A 23,220-nucleotide genomic window follows, 5' to 3' on the forward strand; every position below is an offset into this window, starting at 1 on the left:
ATGTTACACAGGCAACGCTGGGTATCTCTGCTAGTATATGATAAAATGTTTCAAACAAAAGAGGAAGTTACAAAAAGATACAAGGTGTGGGAGAAAAACTTAGTGCAATATATTAATTCTTAACCTCACTCTCTGCAGATATATACCTCTGTTGCCAAATCCAGTTTCACACAGACACACACAAAAAAAAAAAAAAGAAAAAGAAACAGTTCAAATAGTGATGTTTTGTGGATCAAAAACTGTAACTAACCACTTTTCTGTGTGAGAAATAAAGTTCAGTTTCATTTTAGAAAGAATTTCTAGTCAAAAGACTTCCTTTTGTGCCATGTGTATATATCATTTACATTTTAGTGTTTATCAATAAATTTCTAAAAACCAAAGCTGTCAGCAAGAAAAGATAAAACTCTCTTTTTGTCAGGTAAATGGCCCTGCTCAATATATAGAAAAGGAGTTGGAACTAATTCCATTCGCTGCACCTAGTATAAGCTATGGACATGTAAGAGGTGCAGTGGAATCACAGATAGATTAACAAATAAAGTTGTCTTCATATGTGGCAGATGTGCAGTTACAATTAAGTAGTAAGAGCAAATGGGACTTAGTCTCTCTCAAATGCCCAGGTGGCTCTCTTGAAGTTGTAGATAGTTTCTGTTACCTAGGTGACCAAATTAGCAATGGTGGAGGATGCACTAAAAGTATTGTTTCTAGAATAAGAATATGATGGAGGAAGTTCAGAGAGCTATTACGTTTGTTGGCAACAAAAGGACTCACTCTCAGAGTGAAGGGTAGATTATATGATGCTTGTGTGTAACTGGCTATACTCCATGGTAGTGAGATATGGGCTCTGAGTGCAGAAGAAATGCATTGACTGGAGAGAAATGAAGGGAATATGTTCCATTAGATATGCAACATCAGTGTGCATGTACAAAAGTGACAAATCAGAGTTAATGTAATGCTAATATCTCTGGTTGTGATTCTTGTATTCTCAAGCTCTCTGTACTATAACACCAGCCAGTGTGCAGGTGTCTGGTTCAACATCTCTACTTGTCTTAACTAATTCATGATCTTAACGTCCATGAATCAGATGAGGAGAAAGGTAGAGCTTCCACATGCCCTGCCCCAGTTGAGGGCAGATACATCATCAGCCAGAGTTTCCTCCAACACCTTTCAAAAGTATATGGAAGTCCCTGCCCCAGTTGAGGGCAGATACATCATCAGCCAGAGTTTCCTCCAACACCTTTCAAAAGTATATGGAAGTCCCTGCCCCAGTTGAGGGCAGATACATCATCAGCCAGAGTTTCCTCCAACACCTTTCAAAAGTATATGGAAGTCCATCAACTCTTTGAGTAACAAAGGTATGTCATGTTCCTCCTTGCTCTTCACTGGATAGATTTATCAAGTAAGGAAGCACAGTCTTTTGTAATACTTTGTTCATTCTTTTTCGTCTTCTATGATTACACATAAACCAAACTGCTCCTTTTGACTCACAGTGCTACCATAGGATGAAACACTGCTGTTGTCATTGCCATTTCCAATACTACTCCCTGTTTGTGAATTCCATTATACAACTAGAAGTGTTTGAGCCTGAAGCTCTTGCTTGTTTGATCTTTTCACTCTTTCTTTCTTCCAAATTCCTTCCTTTTGCTTGAAAACATCTTGACCATGTACTTGTTTATATTATTCAGACCACCACCACCACCACTGTAGTAAGAACTTATTTCTATTACTTCTGAGGCAGCTGGTAATTGACTGGTACTTTACTGTATCAAAGGATGATGGATAAAAGACAAATTAATTGTTGGCAGGCAGAATTTGAATTCGAAATGTAAAGAGCTGCAACAAATATCACAGGCTTTAATGATTCTGTCAAAAAACCCCAATAGTAATAAACATTGGTACAAGGCCACAAATTTAGTTGATTTAATCAGCTTATTGTACTCACAAAGAAAAGAGATGACAGAAAAATGTTGAACCAGGCAAGATTTGAACTTAGAATGAAAAAGGACCTATCTAAATACTGGAAACCATTCATCTAATGCTCTACCATTTCTGTAATTCCATACTTTAATAACTTATTCATTCTACACTAGTGAGATAATTAGTCAAACTATGTCAGTTTTATGGAATAAAGTAAGCCATTATCATCATTATCTATGTATATTTTCTCCTTGACTTTTCATAACCAGCAGTATCTACTAATAGATTGCTGATTTTGAGAGTGTGGAACAAGAGCTGCAATGTTCAAACTTTTCTCAAGTTTTGGTGAAGAGAATAGTTATAATCAGACTTTAAATGTGGATTGTTGAGTGTTTGCCATGTGAAACTAGGAACAATTAATTCTTAAACAGGTTGATGGTGAGAATTCAAAGGATTAACAATAAGATAAAAAGAAAAGTTACAAAATATCATTTGGTTTATCCTATCCTAGCTTCTTTAGAAATATTTTTATATTTTGTTCTATTATCAAAATTCTGAAATAGACCAGGTTAAAAAAATGGCTATTGAATTCTTGCTAGAGTTAATAATCCATAACTGTTTTGCAACCACATATTTGTAATGACATACAATAGGCACATTTCAGTTAACTTGGAAGATAAAAATTGGAGGGATTTAGTAAAATACCTAACTACTATTATGGTGGTGTTTGAGTCATATTTAAAAGTTCTTTTATGATAGAAGATTTTAATGAATATATAAGCACATTAAATATGAGATTTTCTTTCATAAAATCAAAGGTTGTCTTATGCAGGTTGGTATCAAAGGAGATATGTGTCCTCTTTAGTGTTAATAATCTGAAAGCATGTGTAATCTAATCTATACCAATATGAAAAAAATTAACCATTTAACTGATCACAATGGTAATGCCGATATAATAACGGGTTACTATTAGTCTGTCTGAAATGTTATGCTAGTCTGTGTATCCGAAAATTGCAACAGTTTTCCTCAATTATTAAGGCATTGTAATATATATAGTGTAAATATAATAGTTTCTGCCCCTCTGAAACTTAACTATGTCATTTTTAATCCAAACCTAGTCAATGTCTGCAGCTAATGTCTTATTGTTGATGATGTTTCCTTCAGTACCACAGAGTTGTAAACATTTTCTATGATCTGTCTCCTCAAAACTTCAAATTAAACAATTCCTTGGAGCTATCTTCAATCTCCAATGTCCTAAAAAGTTATGGGTATCAATTTCTCAAACCACAAATTAAAAATACAAAATCTGTCAAAATATACTGAAAGTTCTTTTCCGTACTGTACAAGGCCTCCATATGTTTCATGTCTTTTTGATCAATTCAAATAAATTTGTTATTCTTTAGATTTAAAAAACAAAATTGCTAAAGGGATATAGGCTCAGGATAAACCTTGTTTATCAAATTTTAAATATGCTGCTAATTATTTGCAACAAAAGATAATGAACCAGATGAGGTGAACAGTATGTCTAAGTGTAATTTTTTCAGTAAATGCCAAACTTTACCATGTGATATTTAAGGACTTTCTGGGCAACAAAATGTCTATTATTAAATGAAGATTTGTGTACTTGTTAAACAAGTAAAATGACATCTATTGTTCGTCAAAACTAGAGCATTCTCCTCAATTCAGATGATCATTCTTTGCTATATTACTATCTGCCACTTCATTGTAACTTTTAGCACACAATTATTGTTTTTATAGTGTTTTACTAAGTTGGCTTCTTCATGTATATGAGGAGGCTAATGGAAAAAATTCAAAGACTTAGCAATCAAAATATGTAACAGAGATTTGCTGAGCCAGCATACTAGATACAGATAAAATATGGAGGGTGTGTTAGCTGAAGTTCAAAGTGCTGGTAAATACACAAGATCTATTTAACCTGACAAAAGGATGGGTAGTCAGGAAAGAGACCCTTAAAAAATCCCAACTTCAACACCAAGTAGAAACAGCACAATTATGAATGTTAAAATGCATTTAAAAGGATCAGCAAAGTCGGAAACAGAACAGCGAAAATTTAGGATCAATTTGTGAGAAGGGTACCTATTTTGTGAATCTATCCAACCTTTAACAGTGGAAAAACACCAAAAAGGGATTATAATTGAGTAGGTTAAAATTAATTTTCTTTACCCTAATCTTGCTTAAAATTCTAACACTAATAGTCTATGTAAAGAATAAAAAGTTTTGAATGGTACAACAATGAATTATAATACAAACAATGGACTATATCATCATCATCATCGTTTAACGTCCGCTTTCCATGCTAGCATGGGTTGGACGATTTGACTGAGGACTGGTGAAACCGGATGGCAACACCAGGCTCCAGTCTGATTTGGCAGAGTTTCTACAGCTGGATGCCCTTCCTAACGCCAACCACTCAGAGAGTGTAGTGGGTGCTTTTACGTGTCACCCGCACGAAAACGGCCACGCTCGAAATGGTGTCTTTTATGTGCCACCCGCACAAGCCAGTCCAGGGGCACTGGCAACGATCTCGCTCGAAAATCCTACAGGAGCCAGTCAGGCGGTACTGGCAACGGCCACGCTCAAAATGGTGCATCTCATGTGCCACCCGCACAAGAACCAGTCCAGGGGCACTGGCAACGATCTTACTTGGCTTGCCGGGTCTTCTCACGCACAGCCCATTTCCAAAGGTCTCGGTCCGTAGTCATCGCCTCGGTGAGGCCCAATGTACGAAGGTCTTGCCTCACCACCTCAGCCCAGGTCTTCCTGGGCCTACCTCTTCCACGGGTTCCCTCAACTGTTAGGGTGTGGCACTTTTTCACGCAGCTATCCTCCTCCATTCTCACCACATGTCCATACCAGCGCAATCGTCTCTCTTGCACGCCACAACTGATGCTTCTAATGTTCAGCTTTTCTCTCAAGATACTTACACTCTGACGGGTATTCACATTGACATTACACATCCAACGGAGCATACTGGCTTCATTCCTTGCGAGCTTACGTATGTCCTCAGCAGTTACAGCCCATGTTTCACTGCCATGTAGCATGGTTGTTCGTACGCATGCGTCATACAGTCTGCCTTTTACTCTGAGTGAGAGTCCCTTTGTCGCCAGCAGGGGTAAGAGCTCTCTAAACTTTGCCCAGGCTATTCTTATTCTAGCAGCTACACTTTCAGCGCACCCACCCCCACTACTAACTTGGTCGCCCAGATAGCGGAAGCTATCGACTACCTCTAGTTTTTCACCCTGGAATGAGATAGAAGTTGTTTCCTGTTTGTTTGCAGTCTTTATTGCACCTGAACATCTGCCACAAACAAAAACTAACTTGCTAGTTAACCTGCCTTTGATGTTGCTGCACCTCTTATGTGTCCATAGCTTGCACCGGGTACATCTTATAGAGTTACTACCTACTCCTTTTCTACATACTGAGCAGGGCCATCTACCTGAAGGGGTTTGTGTTTTATCTACCTTCCTACTTATTAGGATTTTGGTTTTAGCTAGGTTGACTCTAAGGCCCTTCAATTCTAGACCTTGCTTCCACACCTGAAACTTCTCCTCTAGTTCTGATAGTGACTCCGCAATTAGGGCAAGGTCATCAGCATAGAGGAGCTCCCAGGGGCAACCTGTCTTGAACTCCTCTGTGATTGCCTGGAGGACTATGGTAAATAATAGGGGGCTGAGGACGGAACCTTGGTGGACCCCTACCTCTACCCGGAATTCATTGCTGTACTCATTTCCAACCCTCACCTTACTGGCCGCATCTCTGTACATGGCTTTCGAGTGATGAACCTCAGGAAGTTCATGAGCCAAGTTCCAGCCATTATATGCAAGCCCCATCTGCCTTGATACCCCTTTGTAGATTTTATGTCCTAATGGAAATGCTCACCCTACTTGTAACTTGTCACAAGGCAACTGTAGAGAGTACGCTCATATTCACTCCCAACTTTTTAGTCATCCATAGTCTGATGATATTTCAGAATAAAATTCCTTCTTCAGATATTCTTAGACGGAGTTGCTGCTATAATCGGTTTTTCAACGACTTTTTTTTTTTTGTAAGTGTATCAGCAGTGGTCTCACAAAGCTCCTTCTGGAATTCCTCAGTGCATTGTTGTATCATTCAAAACTTTTTATTCTTTACAAACAATACACAATGCTTCAAGCGAACTACAATACTCTCCTACTAATAGTCTAATTCACTGACATCTAACAAAACAAACCATAAAAGAATATGAAAATTAGTTATGCAGTCACTCCAACTCATTAACAGTACAAAATTAATATGCACAACACGTATTACTATCATAATATAAATTGATTGGTTGATAGCATATATGACGCAACAAACATCAATTAGATATGCATATAGATTTTAGTACATACAGTTCATATACCTATATACATTAATACACGCATATGCAAATCCATACAAACATTTCTATATAGACACCCACACATGTATAGATTTTTAAACAACCCATTGAAATTTTTAAAAAAACCCATATTTATTCACATTATGAGAATACCACACATATGCAATGTAGATAATACACATGCAATAAATACATCAATATAATATTTTAGAGTGACAATTTAGTTACTATTAATCAATAAACAATAGTCTCTGGCACACCAGCTGGTCATTAACTAACAAGGTGGTTGTTTACACTGCTGTTATGACTAATTGGCAGCATCTGAGAAAATAAAATAAGATTAGGAAATACAGAATATTACAAGCCAAACCTTGGAAGATTATGATACAGGCTAGTAAAACTGAATACATATTTACCACAGAACAAAGCACACCACACCAAACCAAACCAAACTGGTTTGTTTAATTCCTTCCTGTAAGATTCATCTAAAGTCATTCTGATCAACCAATCAATATTGTATACACTGACTAATCTAAACAGTCTTTATGACTAATATTCTTCTTGATGATAGGTATAATGTAGTAAAGATAGTTAAAATAGTACAGAGCCATATTATAAAGTTTTACAAGGAGAGAGATTCAGTTGGTTATCATAAGCCTTGTAGTGTCACATCACCAAAGACTTGGATTTTAGATTTGCCAATGCCATATTTCTAGCAATAACTTTTGTTACATCTCCTTCAATCCTTTCTTATAGTAGTTCAGGACTCAATAGAAGAATACATTTTTTTTCTCATACACAATATGGAAAAAAGCAGTGTAAGCAAGAAATATCAACATACACATTAACCAAAGAAATCTAAAGTCTTAGTATATTAAAGACAAACAGTTACTATACTTTTTGAGGTATTTAATCTTTTAAAACCAATATTCTTGTGAAATATATATAGGTGCAGATATGGCTGTATAGTAAGAAGTTTGCTTCCTAGCTGTATGGTTTTGGGTTTAGGTCCCACAGCATGGCACTTTGGGCAAGAAAGTCTTCTACTATAGCTCCAAGCTGACAAAACTTTGTGAGTGGATTCGATAGACAGAAACTGAAAGAAGCCCGTCATATATGTATGTGTGTGTATTGGTTTGTTCAGGTCTCTTGTAACTTAGTAGTTTGGCAAAAATGGACTGACAAAATCATCATCGTTTAACATTTGCCACCCAGCAGAGTGGACTTAGTACTTTTTACATAGCACAGGCGAGGTCAGTTTTGGCAAGGTTTTTACAGCTGGATACCCCCCTCCACACATGGATATCTTGTGGAAATCCTCCTCCTAGAAGCGTGAAATTGAATGATGTCATTGGATTGCATGTGTTTCTGTGTTACACATTATCATTTATGAATACCAAATCTGACTTTCACAGCATGAAAAGTACAATTCATTGATGTGTTTAAAGCTTGGTTAAGGTAGAATTAATTAACTAAACTTGTACAAAGCAGTGTTGAATAAAATATATTTGTGTCAAGTCATATCCAACAAGTGTTTGAGATTAAAATATTGCTTAAATATAAAACTGAAGTGAATATAACACAAAAGATTACATTAAATATAAACACATTTTATAAAATATTGAAAAGTTAAACTTCACAAAATTTAAGTGCACATTTGGTCTCTAGAAAAGGAACTAAATATATCTAAATGCAAAATTTATTAATATTTTGTTCTTAGAAAGAGAATCACAACTGCAAGATCCTCTTTCATCAGCATTTAATGTCCGTTTTCCATGCTGGCATCAGTTGGATGGTTTAACCGAGGTTTGGAAAGCCAGTGGCTGCACCAGGTTCCAATTGATGGATAACCATGACAATACTTTTTCTCTAGTGAGAAGTTGATTTGGCATAAAGAGTTCAGCAGAGTAGTCAGTTAGCAGGCATGTCAAGACCTCAATCAATGCAAGGTAGTTCATTCAACAGATCAATGGTAAACACAGATGACCTTCTGAAGATAAGTGGATAAACTTCAGGAGGCTATGCTACTATCTTTATTAAATAGTTATGAAAAATGCAGGACTGAGGTGTAAGGTAGAGGGTAGCAATTTAGCTGTTAAACCAACCAGGTATTTAAAAGCATAATGAGTTGGTTGCACTGATATAGAATATAATGCAAATACATGACAACTGTTGGGTGAAAATATGTTGTCTGTTAACAGTGGAAGGTACCCATAGCAGAAGAAAACAAATGAAGTGATGAAACCAGATTCTGAGGTGCAAGGTCTGATGAGATGATACAAGACTGAAAAGAATGTTGATGAGGACCCAACCAATTTAAGCATGCAAAAATAGATGTTTATAATGATGAAACAAAGGTTTAAAAATAACAATCATTAAATATAATGGAAACTTTAGAAAACTGCAAATTTTAACATCAGATGTACAGCCCACACAAAATTTGCTGTTAGACATAACTTTTCACACTGATGCAATGCCACAAAATTGTAAATAGTTAATGTTAAAAGAATGACCCCACCCACCTTCCAATACATGACTAACCTACTGGTAAACCAATAAAGGAAGTTCTAATGCAGTTGCTTAACTTGCAAAAAATAGTAACCAAATCTCCCTGAAATCATGCTCGACTGCCTGGGAAAAACATTGGGCACATTGAATAATGTAATCCTAGATACAGTAGTTCTGAATAAAAGAAGGGATGATGATGATCATCCTCATTTAACATCTGTTTTCCATGCTGGTATGGGTTGGACAGTTTGACAGGAGCTGGCTAACCAGAGAGCTGTCAAGGCTCCATTTGCCTGTTTTGGCATGGTTTCTATGGTTGGATGCCTCTAATGCCAACTACTTTACAGGGAGTGCTGGGTGCTTTTCACCTAGCACTGACATAGGTACTGGCATGAGTGCTATGTGGCACCAACACGAGTGTTATGGGAGCCAAATAAGAAGCTTACTGAAAGTTGCAAATAAGTATGTAGGCAATAAAATTATTGGTAGAGGGATATCAAATGGTTGCATTGGAGTAAAAGGTATTAATCCTTGACACTAATCTGCTTAATACTGCACTGGTTCTAGGATACAAATTTCATGTTTTAAAGTGATCTAAAAAAAATCTTCCAAAATTCTATGTTATGTTTTAAACATAACAAAATTATTTCAATAAATTCATTATTTTCAAAATTAATTGAGACAAAGGCTGTGTATTTCAACAGAAATATGGTGACAAAAGAGTTAAAGACGGAGATGAGCAAAAGCTGAAAAATTTTCTACCTGAGTAGAGACAATGCAGTGTAAGAGACAATGGACGCCTTGCAACAGTAAAAGAGTTAAATGTGTATGGCCAGGTTGATATGCATCATTAATCTAGGAGACTGATTGAATATATGTAAAAGAGTTAAAAAAAAAAAAGAAAAAGGCTATGTACCAGAGCCATTTCAAAACCAATTGGATGTTGTATGTGGGGAGTGGGTGAAAGGGGGAGGTCAACCCTGCTTTAAAAAAAATTTTAATGGAAAATGATTTAATTAAGAGAAATTACTGTGGCAGACATAGCTTGAACAAACTTCCAAGGAAAGAGATTGAGTTAGATCTTAAAAAAAAAAAGATAAGAAAAGGAAAAAAACCTCACACATATTTGATCAAGAAGTGCTCTTAAAAGCTTTAAAAAGGTTACCAAGGGTTACCAGTTTCCCGCATCAATGATTTTGATTGCTAAGTGAACTAAGTTGAAAGTAGAAGGAAAAATGGTGCCTTTGGAAACTAGAAACAGTCAGTATTGGCAAAAGCAGCAAAATATGAGAAGTTCAACCTACAAAACATATCCTGTTTACAAATGTTCAGTCAAGTAGAATTAGGTGTATTGCTCAAATACACCAAAATTCATAGAGAAATCCTATATTTCAAACCATTTAAGCAAGAAAAAGAAAATAGAAAACAATGTTTATAACTGAGAATTTCTTTATATGTTAAAAATAATTTGTTTTGTAGAGTTTTCTCACCTACACCTCACTCTCAACTAATATGTCATCATTTGCAGTGAAGTCATGAACAGGACACTGACACAAACTGCTTGATAAGTGACCTTTCTCAGAGTTCTACATTAAATCACTAGATAAATATACTGCTCAAACATATTTGAAATATATATGATATAATTACATCTTTTATATTAGTTTTGATTTAGTTATCTGTAAATGAGCACCATAAATGCTTAAATGATTATGTGCTTGCTTATAATTAATCACAACTAATTTTGAATGCATAGTGCATGTTTGAGTATTTATATACAGTTACATGTGTACACATTATTTTAAATACACATTTGTATGAATATAAAGTGTGGCCAAAAATCCCAAAGAGCATTTAACCATTAAGGTTGTAAATATCTGTTTTTGTGCTCATGTTCAAAATTTATATTATATTTGTACAACCTGAGCCACCCATGATCAGAAGATCAATGTACAAAAGAATTCCAGACATGACCATACATGCATATACAAAATCACACACACAAATACATTCAAACTACAAAAACTAAGATTAAATGCTGAGATAATGATTACATGGTCATAAGTTCAAACCCTCAATTCTTTAGAATCAACATGGATATGGTCATGTTGGGGTACCAACTTCAGTGACAGTTGATCCAGGTCTTTGGAGTTATGTTTGCTCTATATTTTGGGAGCCATAATTTTTTGTATTTAGCATCAAAAGTATGTAGATTAGTGAGCTGGTGGAGACTGTTCAACCTTTTCAAATAATTGATCTGGGAACATAGACAATACCCTCAATCGTTTTACAAAAGTTGTGTATCTTTAAATGAAAAACTGCAGCAGAGGCTTGGTCACAGGTTGGAAGTTATCCTCAGATTAGAGGAGGTGGTTTGAATGCTTATAACAGAGTGTACCCTGTTAAAGGCACCCAAAAGCCAGGTGACTGTCAAATCAATCAATGAATTAAGTCTTTCACCTAAGAATAGGAACAGCCCCTCCAAAATTTTTGAAAAAAACTAGGCCAAGGTTTTGTGCATCAGGAATGAACCAGAAACCACAGCTGTGAAATAAACTTCTGAACCATACAACCATGTCTGTGCAGTGATCTAATTCACATAAAAATCTAATTAGAAATATTTATGTAGTGAGGATGAAACAACATTAGTTTAATGATTAACACAGGAGATGACTGTACATGTTTTGGACGTATTAAACCCCAACAGGGTATAAATTTCACCATGCTTGCTGCTAAAATAGTAATGAGGAAAATGCTCAGTAAATATATTATATTGCACATGAAAGGCACTAGTTGTTCAGTCAAGTCAAGCAGATCTATGACCAGAGGCATTTCACTTATTACCGTTTTCCTAAGGCTGTTTTGGATTATCCAATGTATTCTTCAATATTTGAGATAAGAATGTGGTCTGAAGGTTACTTGACTTTAGCAAGTTGAACAGCCATGTAGAAACTCCTTTAGTGCAAAGGAATGGACTCTAAATATATGGTCTTCTAGATACATGACAAAATTTTCTATTACAGATTGGGTTCACTGATTTATGGGATTTATCAATGTTCATGTGTGAATAAAAACAAAATATCTATCCTTTACAATAGAAAGGAATAAATGGGAGGAAATGCTTGGAGTTGCCTACTGCATAGAAACTTAATACTGACGCTAGTATACTTGATGTAGTGGGACAATGAATAAATAAATAAATTAAAATACGCCTTTAGTAATGAGAATAATCATTATCTAAATGACTAATTCTGGTCACAAAAGGCAGGGGAGACAATCTCGAAATTTTAATTTAAAATGGAATGCAGTGAGAAGTGAGGAATCTTGAGCAGCTTGACCAAACTTTTGCAGGTTAATGTCTCAGTAAAAATATAAGCCAGGAAGATATACTTAAGAATTATGTCTCGTGGAAGGAATGATCAATGTGCTTAGTGGAGGATCTAAGGGCGAAACAAAGATGGTGAGAGAGTATGCAGCTTCTAGTTCACGAACAGACACCAATATAGCAACAAGCAATATAAGTCTAAGTTCATTCATATTTAGAATTCTTAATAGGAATATTAAATCGACACCGAAAGTATGAGAAACAAAGTTAACTACAGTGGGATTTGAACTCCTGACTAAATATCACAAAGCATTTTGTCTAACGCTCTGAATGACAATCAACAATCAACAGGTGATCAGCACTTTTGACTTCAGCGAACGTGGATACGACGTTTATATATTTCCCAAGTGAAAATATATGCGTGTGTGAGAATATATAATAAAAGTTTCCCGAGAGAGGGAGAGAGAGAGAGAGGGAGTGAGAAAGATCCTTAGCTTTTTGATAGAAATGAGTGTGTAAGCATGAAAAGGATGGGTGCAGCTACATTTGATTCAACAATGTATTTTCGGGTGTTGTCGGTTTGAATAATTATATTTTTCATAGCACAGCAACTCCTTTCTGCTCCGAGACCTTGAGCTACCCAAAATGATATAATTCGTGTGTGTGTAAACGGTATATTATTTTCTTCAGAAGAATGGGCGGAAAATTACCTAAGTTGTATTATGTGGAACGTGCCAAATGTGATTTATACATGTATAAGATGTGCTTCCGTAACTTCGTACTAGTAGTTTAAAAAAACCAAACGAACCAGTTTGTTACCTTTAATCATTTAATGTACGAATTTTTTTTATACATTTGAATGAATATTTTCGTTCGCTGCTTCCATGTCAATCCTTAAACGACGTGGACAATATTTCCCATACCAAAATTGGATGGAAGTTCAACATTAATAGAATGTTTCTATGGGAAGTCAATTTTTCACACTAGTTCAATTTACTTAGCTGTCGGGTTTATAACTCACACCCCAGGAAGATTTATCTAATCCGCTTAACCACGAGTTTTTAAGAGCTCTTTGGGGCTGTTGCATCAATGGAATATAACGAATTATAGATAAATGCAAAATATAAACACTGGCATTGTAATGCACACACATGTATGTGTATACAGAGGCACTAACATACACGTGTAAGCATTCGTGTTTGTGAAATTTAAGAAAATACATACATGACACATCAAATGCGGAGAATAATAGTGACAAATTATATTATTTGTTTGTATCAAGTCCGAAAACAGTCCACCGCCTTTAGTCCCCAGGACTTATTCTTTGTAAGCCTAACACTTATGCTATCTGTTACTTATGCCGAACTGCTAAGTTACGGGCTTCTTTCAGTTTCCGTCTACCAAAATCGAGTCACAAGGCTTTGCTCTGCCCGAGGCTATAGTAGAAGACATTTGCCCAAGATGTCACGCCATGGGACTGAACCCGGAAGTATGTGGTTGGTAAGCAAACTACTTACCACATAGCCACTCCTGCGCGCTTGTGTATATATATATATATATATATATATATATATATATATATATATCGACTCCTGCGTGTGTGTGTGTGTGTGTGTGTGTGTGTGTGTGTGTGTGTGTGTGTGTGTGTGTGTATATATATAGTACACGTGCGTTTCATTTTGACAATTATGGTACTCATACCGTAATTTAGCCATATGTTTCACTACATATATATATATGAATTTTCTTTTGAGTATATATATATCTATACAGATAGATAAATTTTCTTTTTGCATAGACTTCGTAACTGAGAGGCTTCTCGCAATCCCTTGAACATTTGCAATTAACTAATAAGTAATTAAATTAAAACCATTCATTATTAGTAATAAAACGTTACTAATAACAAAGCAGCAATGAAACGTAAAACAATTGATTTTTTTCCTTAACTATAGTATTCAGTTTACAATTTTCTTAATGTTTTCATTAAAAGACGGACGTAACTGCACTTCTACACTTATCGTTTCACAGTTTAATAGTATTTAGCAGGTTATCAACATTTTCGATCCAGTGTATATTCTGGACTGTACAACTAGTTTACATCAACATTCTAACTTATTTTTCAATCAATAAAATTAGAAATTCTCCCGCAATGTTAACAACTGTCTTTACCACTATGAATACGTCTGCCCCAACTAGTTAGCATGAAATCAGCTGTAACAATCCCAATACCAACATTACAGATACACATATGTATATTATACATACCTACATACACATATGTATAGTCGCTAACGTGTGTGATTCCTTCAGCCTACATCATCCACATATCACCATCGCAGCTGACTTTCACACTCTCTCTAAAACACATACTTCTCCCATCCCTCTTTTAGTGTCCCTTCTCTTCCTACTACTCCATATTTATTTCCTCCTCTCATTGTTTCTTCCTATCCATCCTAGCTCTTCTTTTAACTCCTACCATAGTGCTTACAATAGTCTTTCTTGCACCAACTCTCTTTAACCCAACACCTCCAACTACCTATAATTTTGTGTTCTCCTCCTACTCTGTTATCTCCTCCTGTTCCTCTGAGCTATTCATTCCTCCGCCCTTGACAGATACTGTTTGCACTCGCCTCCTCCTCTTCCTCTTAAATATCTCTTACCAACCCCTGTAACACTCTCTTCTACACCTACCACAAATATGTTTGTGCTTGCCTTCTCTTCCCCCTCCCTATAGTTTTCTTATCTCCCACTATTTCCGCGACACTCTCTCCTCCACCCACCACAGACGGAACAGGTCCGAGCCTTTTCAAAATGGCTTCCAACGGTGTGGATGGTGAAACGAACGCCGATCGTAACGTCGAAATATGGAAGATAAAGAAGCTGATCAAAAGCCTGGAGGCGGCTAGGGGGTAAATGTTTTCGCTCAATCTTCACGTACTGGTGAAACATTCTCTTAACGTTGGGCCGACATAGGGAGTTGTGTGAATTCCCCAAAACTAGTCGACCAGTTTCTTTGCTGCCTGTCTGTATATGTGTGTATATAAGCGTGTGTGTGTGTGTGAAAAGAAATTTTTTCTGTACCTCTCTCTCTCTCTCTCAGTATGTTTGCCACATGGCTTAATGTTCGCCCATCCTTTTATTCATTTACCGACAACTGTAGATTTCCACAGGCTATAAATGGTTACCTATACAATTTTGTTTTTGTTTTTAAAAACTGGGTTACAATCTTTTTTTTTTTTATGATTTCAATTGATGATAGATAACAGCACAGTAAAATATATATCTATATAATCGTTCTATACACATGCAGCCTGTCTCATAAACATAAAATTTCACTGTAAGTCTGAAGAGTTTCTATCGTACCGTTTGCTTTATAGTCGCAGCTGCCTGTTTGAGACTAGTATCAGTCAATCCAGTATATATGTATATATATACATATATATAATATAATATACACGTTGTGGCCTGCTACTATACACCGGATTCTCTTTACATCCTAAACTACAACTACCCAAGCAAGAAGCTTAAAAGCATTACTCTTATTTAAACATTTATAATTATCACACATATGTACATGTACCTTAACTTATATAATATGTACCGTTGATGAAATAAAAACTCTCCTAGAATGAAGATATGTCGCATATCTATTAACCTCTGTCTGTCTAACAATCTGTGATCATACAATCTTATAATTTAAGCTTTCTTGTATACGAGACATCGAGGGAACCTTTCTCAACCTAGCCATTTATTTAACACGTCTCTTTCTGTTGAAATTAGCTGTTTTACTTCCTTTCCTAGTTTATTAATTATTAAATCCGTTTCAAAGCTATTATTAATGTTAGAATTATCATTATTCGTGAAACGTACGTTGCCTTTTAATTGATGTGTTCATTATCTCCAGTAGTTTGTGGTATGACGTGCTGAGGCACTTGCTTCTTATTATCCCATTTATGTAAACCATGCTTCTCTCACCTGGCTGTCACCTTAATGTAAGATCCAAGTGTTGCTGTCATAAGGCCACTCAATTACTTCACTAGCACATCATATATATATTTATACATATAAAGATTTTCACTAACATGCTGTGCTAATAGTAATTACATACTATATGTGCACATTACATACACAGCACTAATATACATCACATAATACACACGTTAATCTAAGTAAGCATGAATATTTGCTAAATTAAACGAAACATAATATTGTATATATTACATTGTGTACAGTTTATACTATTTAATTCGTACTATATATAACGCTATATTTCATCGTTGTTGAGGTTAAGGCCTAGGTCGGCCCTAATACAACAAACTTATGATGAAAGACATATCGACTGTGATTTCACCGCCTTTTTAAGAATATCTACTGCTAGATTAGCTAGATTATTCAGTGTCCTTCTCTTTAAGACTTTAGGGACATTTGTTTGCTATTTTAAGCAAGTTTAGCGACCACGTAAATGTCCCCTTGAGATTACTGTGTATTGAATAGCAAAAATAGATTGTGAAATATAAAAAATCCAGTGGCGTATAAACCACTTCAGTGAATCTCTGCCATATATCTTTCTCCTTCAAAGAACTTGTTAGACCAAAGTTTGTTGGTAGATTTATCTACATCCTTATTTTACTCTGTGTGTGTATATATGGTACCAAAAAAAAAAGTATTTAGTGCTGAATGTAAGCTTATGTTGAAAATGTATAGATGGTTATTTGTACCACGACACATGTGATAGAGTCAACTCGAAAACGTGACATTCTTAACCCGCAACACACTAATCACCAGCTGTTTGTCTTGACATGGTTTTTTTTTTATGTGTGCGTGAATGGGGAAGGGGGGTTTTTAATGCTTTGATTCAGTGCATTACTGTTATCACGAGTGCTGTGTGATACAGATTACCGCGAGTTTTCGGACCCGGTTTCAATTCACAATTTGAATTCATTTGTTAGAGATCTTGAGAAGTTAGTATTGCGACATGTCGTGTACTCTCTCTCTCTCGCAAAGAATTCGTGACTAAGAAAGAAATTGTAACTATAACCACGATTTATTTTTGAACTTTCAAATATCTTTTGTTACTTTTTTTCTTTCTGTAGAAGTAAAATTATGTTGAGTAACTGAAGGAACTGTTCAGAGTTTTACATATAAATTGGTCAGCAGGAAATTACATAGAATTTGTATTTCAATTTTTATCTCTTGTCCAACTTAGATGTACTATTCTTTTCAAAAGTATGTATGAGTAGCAATTCTAGATGTGTAAATTTGGTGAGTTATGCCCCCCTTATTTCAGTTGAGACTTGATACTTTTGTTTTCTTTGCAAAATAATGATTCTGTTTCTTTTACTCTGTTCTGCAACTCTTCTAATGGAAGCACTTGCACTCTCTTCATTTGACTTAGACTTTTGAAGTCATTGACGTTTAAGGAAGGAAGGTCCTGTATTGAATATCGATCGCGTTGCATGAAATCTACCCGTTTAATAATTATATTTGAAACGAAGCTAACAAGTGTCTGCTCGCTCTTCTTCGTCACGTTGAATACTATAATAATGATGATCATCTAAGTAGTAAAAGTTGACTAACGATTTGGCACGGTTTTCACTTCTGACTCTACTTCTTTTAAACAAAAATCGAGTTACTATAACAAGTGTGATTATTTTGACTAATTCTAGCTACAGAACTTGTGAAGTTTCAATTTATAACTTCTTTAGGGTTGATTATTTTTGTAAGATATATCAAGAAATTTGATTTAATCGTTATCAAAAGTAGTAATATGGGAAATTAGTGTTATTAGGTTAATGTGAAGTGCTTAAAATTCATAGATACAGACAAAATGTTTACACCAGAAATTGTGGTGGAATTGGTGTTGAAGAATTTTAACTAACCCCCCCCCCCCCCCCAAAAAAACAAAAAATTGGTTCTCAGATTTATAATATGATTCTTATATTGGAATTTTCTCTTTGAATGAAAAGCAGACTGATACGTGTATGCAAAGTACACGATTGCATGCTAGTGAAACTTGGGCATTGAATGAAGAGAAAGTATAAAGACTGGTATGTCATGAAGTTTGGATTTTTGAACTGGTTTGTGTGTAATCTTAATGTTTAAGGACAACAGAGCAGAAGTGAGTTGAAGAAAAGACTGGATTTAAGAGAAATTGGATATAATGAGTGGAAACTGTTGGTACAGATGTGATACTAAAAGAGTGTGACAGCTGGGTAAAGAAATGCCAAGCAATCCATGTGGGACATTCATGTTGAAGACTGAGACATGGGATAAAGTGGTAAAAGCCGACTGCAAGAGGCTGAACCTCACAACAGAGGTAACAAAGAACCACACTAAATGGTGTGGTACAGAAAACATGCGATCATGGAAAAGTGGATCTAAAATGGTTTAATATCTCCAGTTTAGAATAGATTAATGAAAAATTGCCAGTTTAAATATTTTAAAGGTGTTTTGAAATATATTTTTGTTGTTAGGGGAAACACACTTTGCCAGAATTTGTGACAAAAGTGGTCTCGCAGTGTTTCATTTCCATTTCTGATTTTCTTCATTTCATGTGTTCACCAACTAGAATCAAGACTGCTGATGGCTTATCTTTCTACATATAAAAGACAGTTACTGTGTGAAATTTGGATAGAGTATAACAAACTACAAAATTCCTCTGGGTAGCACATAAAGGAAAGCTCTTTGAAAGGTTCTCAGACTTTAAATTGAACAGCATTTGAGATAGAATTCTCTAATTTATCTTGGATAATATAAAGTTTTTTCAATGATCAAATAGCTCAAATTGGAATTATTTACAAACCAATCCTCAGGTATTTTATTGTTTATGGAAGAATAAAATATCAAATATTTAAGGATTAACTATTTCTAATTTGTCTACATCAACACATGAAATGGTCTTGTTCATATTACTTATAAATATGTTGTTTCAGTTCTTTTGACATAAGCAATAGAATATGAAAGAATTATCTTAATCTAAGAAATGGTTCTTGTTTGGTTTTTTTCTTTACTCTTCTTGTACTTTATCCATGTTTGTCCAATGAAATGAAATTTGTAAAATAATTTTACTGCATAGTTGTTTCCAAATTTGAAAAGGGAAGCTTTTCTGCATAATCTCACCATCATTCAGCATCCACTTTTCCATGCTTGCAAAGCTTAAATAGAATTTGTTAAGGCAAATTTTCTATAGCCTGATTCCCTTCCTGTTGCTAACCCTCACCTGTTTCCAAACTAGGTAGTAGTTCCCCATAGCCTGACATTTTTCATGGAAGACTAGAAGCAAACATCCTTGCTTTTATGATACTCATTTACAACCATCAGGTGATGTCTTGACATTGGTATACACACACACACACAACAGACTTCTTTCAGTTTCCACCTTCTAAATTCACTCATAAGGCTTTGAGTAGCTTGGGGATATTGTAGAAGACGCTTGCCCAAGATGCTGTGCAGTGGGACTGAATCCAAGACTGCATGGTTGGAGAGCAACCATACGGTGGTATGGTCAAAGAGTTTGCTTTTCAGCCATATGGTTTTCAGTTCAGTCCCACTGTGTGGCACTTAGATAAGTGGATTTGGCAAATACAAGCAAGCCCATTTTGTAAGTATATGTGTGTTTCTTTGTCTTGACCTCATGTAATAATTGTAAGTGAGCACCAGTGTAATTTGTTTCCAGTCTTCTGTGAAAACATGTTTGGCCTGGGGAAAATATTACCTTACTCAAAAAACAGCTGGGAGTTGGCAACAGGAAAAGCATCCAGTCATAGAAAATCTGCCTCAATGAATTCACTTGTCTGATCCATGGAAAAATGGACATTAAAATGATACACACACACAATCTTTCTGTCTCTCTCTCTCTCTCTCACATTTCACACACACACACGTTTGTGTTTATATACTCTTATCAGCAGTTTAGTTACTATTATACATTATTTTAGAAAGAATACAGTTTGAGTAATTGCCTCCTGATCTTATGGTTATTTAACCAGTTAACTGAAAAATAGTATTTAGATTTGGTTTGTACTTTAAATGAAGTAAATATATTGGAAATTTGGCATATCATCATCATCGTTTAACGTCCGCTTTCCATGCTAGCATGGGTTGGACGATTTGACTGAGGACTGGTGAAACCGGATGGCAACACCAGGCTCCAATCTAATTTGGCAGAGTTTCTACAGCTGGATGCCCTTCCTAACGCCAACCACTCAGAGAGTGTAGTGGGTGCTTTTACATGTCACCCGCACGAAGGCCAGTCAGGCGGTACTGGCAACGGCCACGCTCGAAATGGTGTCTTTTATGTGCCACCCGCACAAAAGCCAGTCCAGGGGCACTGGCAACGATCTCGCTCGAAAACCCTACGAAGGCCAGTCAGGCGGCACTGGCAATGGTCACGCTCAAAATGGTGCATCTTATGTGCCACCCGCACAAGAGCCAGTCCAGGGGGGGTAATACTGATATATCAAAATTTACTGCGGTGAAGTTTAAGTGACACTCTTTCATACATATTATTATGCACACATGTTTTTCAGGCTGATTAAGATGTATATATAAAGTACATTAAATGAATCTCATAAATTTTAGCTTAACCCTTCAGCATTTAAACCAGCCATTAACCAGATCCAACCTCTCACACCTACCTTACAATGATGGTCTAAAAATATATGGTCGCATAATTGAAATCTGAAGGCTACAAGATAATGTAGGATGAATTCAAAGCAATGTGAATAATTGTTGCATTTGATATAAATCTGAATGCTAAAGGGTTAAAATGCTCAAATATTATTAAATATCCGTTGTTATTCAGTTTTATTGGAGTATTGATTGCATGGTGATAGGTGTACCATTTGGTATGGTGGTGATGCAGAAACAAAATGAATAGGCTCGCTCAAGTAAGAACTGAGTCAGTCACTTTTTGGAAAATTTCAATATAAATCTGATTAGGACTAACTTCACCCAAATGATAGATAAAGGACTTTGTACAAGTCAGCTTAGAGACAATTTTTTTCAGGGTCTTGTTTGTCTCCCTAAGAGAGGATGGGAACATGGCTGAACAAGACTCAGTTAAATGAGTAATGTGAATGCGTAGTGCTAGTGTTATTTGTTTTAATTGAAATTAATATAGTTGTCTTTTATAGACTTTGTCATTTGTAGTGTGAATGTCCTTAACTATAATGACTGCAAATAATAGCTTGTAATTTTCTAGAAAGTCTATTTTAGTCTAAACTTCTGTTGGCCATTAAATACATCTAGTTGTAGTTTTAGCCATTCGCCTAGTCTGGATCTGAATAATTTTTATGAGACTGAGAATAGATGGAGCTTTTTGTTTTTGTAGCTGAAAGTGTCTAAGAATCTAAGGTAGGGGAGGAAACCAAACAGGAAAACAAAGATTGATTAGAATTAAATTAAGCTAAATTCTAAAATGTTTTCTTTTTTTTTTTTTACTTATTCTGCTCATTTAAAGTTATAGCTCCTGATGTAATGGAGCAAACTAAGTAAAATCATCAAATAATTTAATGTAGTTCATTTATTGCTAATATTGAACTCTGTTTTATATTATTAAGCAGTCACATCACTACAGACAGGATTTTTGCTTTTTCCTTCCATTTGTTTGTTGGAATATGAGGACATCATTGTAAACTAGGGGCAATATTAACTCTCGAATATTTTTTTCACTTTATTTTACAAGCTATTGTAGAAAATAAAATTACTCCATTAATTTTCTTATTCATCAAATGTCATTAGAAATTTTCTATGTGTTTCTCAAACACTCCAAAAATGTTATAAGTATTCAAATTAGGTTAATTTTTACAGGTTTTATTTCATATTTTATTTTTAATGTCTAAGATAGTCTGAATGATATATAATGGTAGTTAGTTTTAAAGATTTTGGCACCAGCTTTGCCATTTATCTGTCTAAAGATCAATATTTTAAATATCAGTAAGGAACTAGAGTTCGTTATGTTTATTGTAGAGGGACTTGGGCTTGTCTAATATAAAACAAAACAAAAAAATAATTTTATATTCTAGAATATGTAGAATACCTATTTCTTTTAATTATTTGTAAGTCTTTTCACTGATCAGTTTTAAAAAAGTATAGGTAGAATATAGATATGCTACTAGCTGTGGCAAAGTTTAATTTTCTGGTTTATAGATCAAAATTGAGATGGATCTCTTAAGCCATTGAGCAGCTGGTATAATACCAGTATTGCTTGTGGTTGGATGTACCTTGACACATTTGGTTGCTTGCTAATGAGCTACATAACTTTGCCCTTTCACCAACACAAATAAATGGGTGTATTTTCCTTGAGGTTCTTGCTTGTAAATGGAATCAAACTAACCGAACAGTGCATGTTAAATCAAAAGAAATCAAATGGATAGGAAGTAAAACATTTATTTCCTTTTGAACTTATTTAGATATTGTTTATATTTTAATTCGTTTATTTGTTTTTGTCTGCAATTATCTTCTTTCTTATACATATTCTCTATTCCCCCGACCCTTTTTCTTCAATTTTTAATGTAATAATACGAGGGCTTGGCTTTGTGGTGAGCCATTAACTGCAAAATAAATACTATTGTAAACATGGAAAATGTTCATTACATTGTTTTTTTTGTTTTTTTTTATCTATATAAAGTCTTAATAATTGAAAAATTTATCTTGCTGTAAAATAGCTTTTAAAAAACAATTAGAAATATTTTGGGATTTGCAGAACTATATGATGGTAGCTTTAATAATTGAAATGGACTCTAAACTTTGGTTTTTATAGAATACTGGCTAGTTTCTTTGCATGTACAGGTAAAAATAATTTATTCAACAACTGGTTACAGTAAAATAGGTTCAGATTTTATTTATATCATCATTTTCCATGATGGTATGGGCTGGATGATTTGACAGGAGCTGGTAAGCCAAAGGACTGCACCAAGCTCTACTGTCAGCTTTAGCATAGTTTCTATGACTAGATGCCCATCTAATGTCAACCACTTCACTGAGTGTACTGGGTGTGTTTTACATGGCACCAGCATTGTTGAGATCACCAATTAACTTGCAAGACAGACCCTTCAACTGAGAAGGAGGGATGATATTGAGGGAAGTG

The 23,220-nt window shown here is 35.2% G+C and overlaps 2 protein-coding genes across 4 annotated transcripts in view; one reads left to right on the forward strand and one right to left on the reverse strand.

The window, feature by feature from the left end:
- Positions 1-14,532, reverse strand: part of LOC106872979 (L-seryl-tRNA(Sec) kinase) — a 60,562-nt gene extending 46,030 nt beyond the window's left edge. Inside the window, exon 1 of one of the 3 annotated variants that reach the window (XM_014920167.3) lies at positions 14,397-14,532. The gene's annotated coding sequence lies outside the window, so the exon portion shown is untranslated. The remainder of the gene's footprint in view (positions 1-14,396) is intronic. The other 2 variants (XM_014920168.3, XM_014920169.3) reach the window with 2 other exon arrangements.
- A 401-nt stretch (positions 14,533-14,933) lies between these two features.
- LOC106872975 (eukaryotic peptide chain release factor subunit 1) overlaps positions 14,934-23,220 on the forward strand; it is a 36,098-nt gene continuing 27,811 nt past the window's right edge. Inside the window, exon 1 of the mRNA XM_014920161.3 lies at positions 14,934-15,040. Within this exon, the coding sequence (XP_014775647.1) occupies positions 14,943-15,040 (98 nt within the window). The 5' untranslated portion in view covers positions 14,934-14,942. The remainder of the gene's footprint in view (positions 15,041-23,220) is intronic.

This window comes from Octopus bimaculoides, chromosome 2, assembly GCF_046866305.1.
Source record: "Octopus bimaculoides isolate indiv1 chromosome 2, ASM4686630v1, whole genome shotgun sequence".
Classification (NCBI taxonomy): domain Eukaryota; kingdom Metazoa; phylum Mollusca; class Cephalopoda; order Octopoda; family Octopodidae; genus Octopus; species Octopus bimaculoides.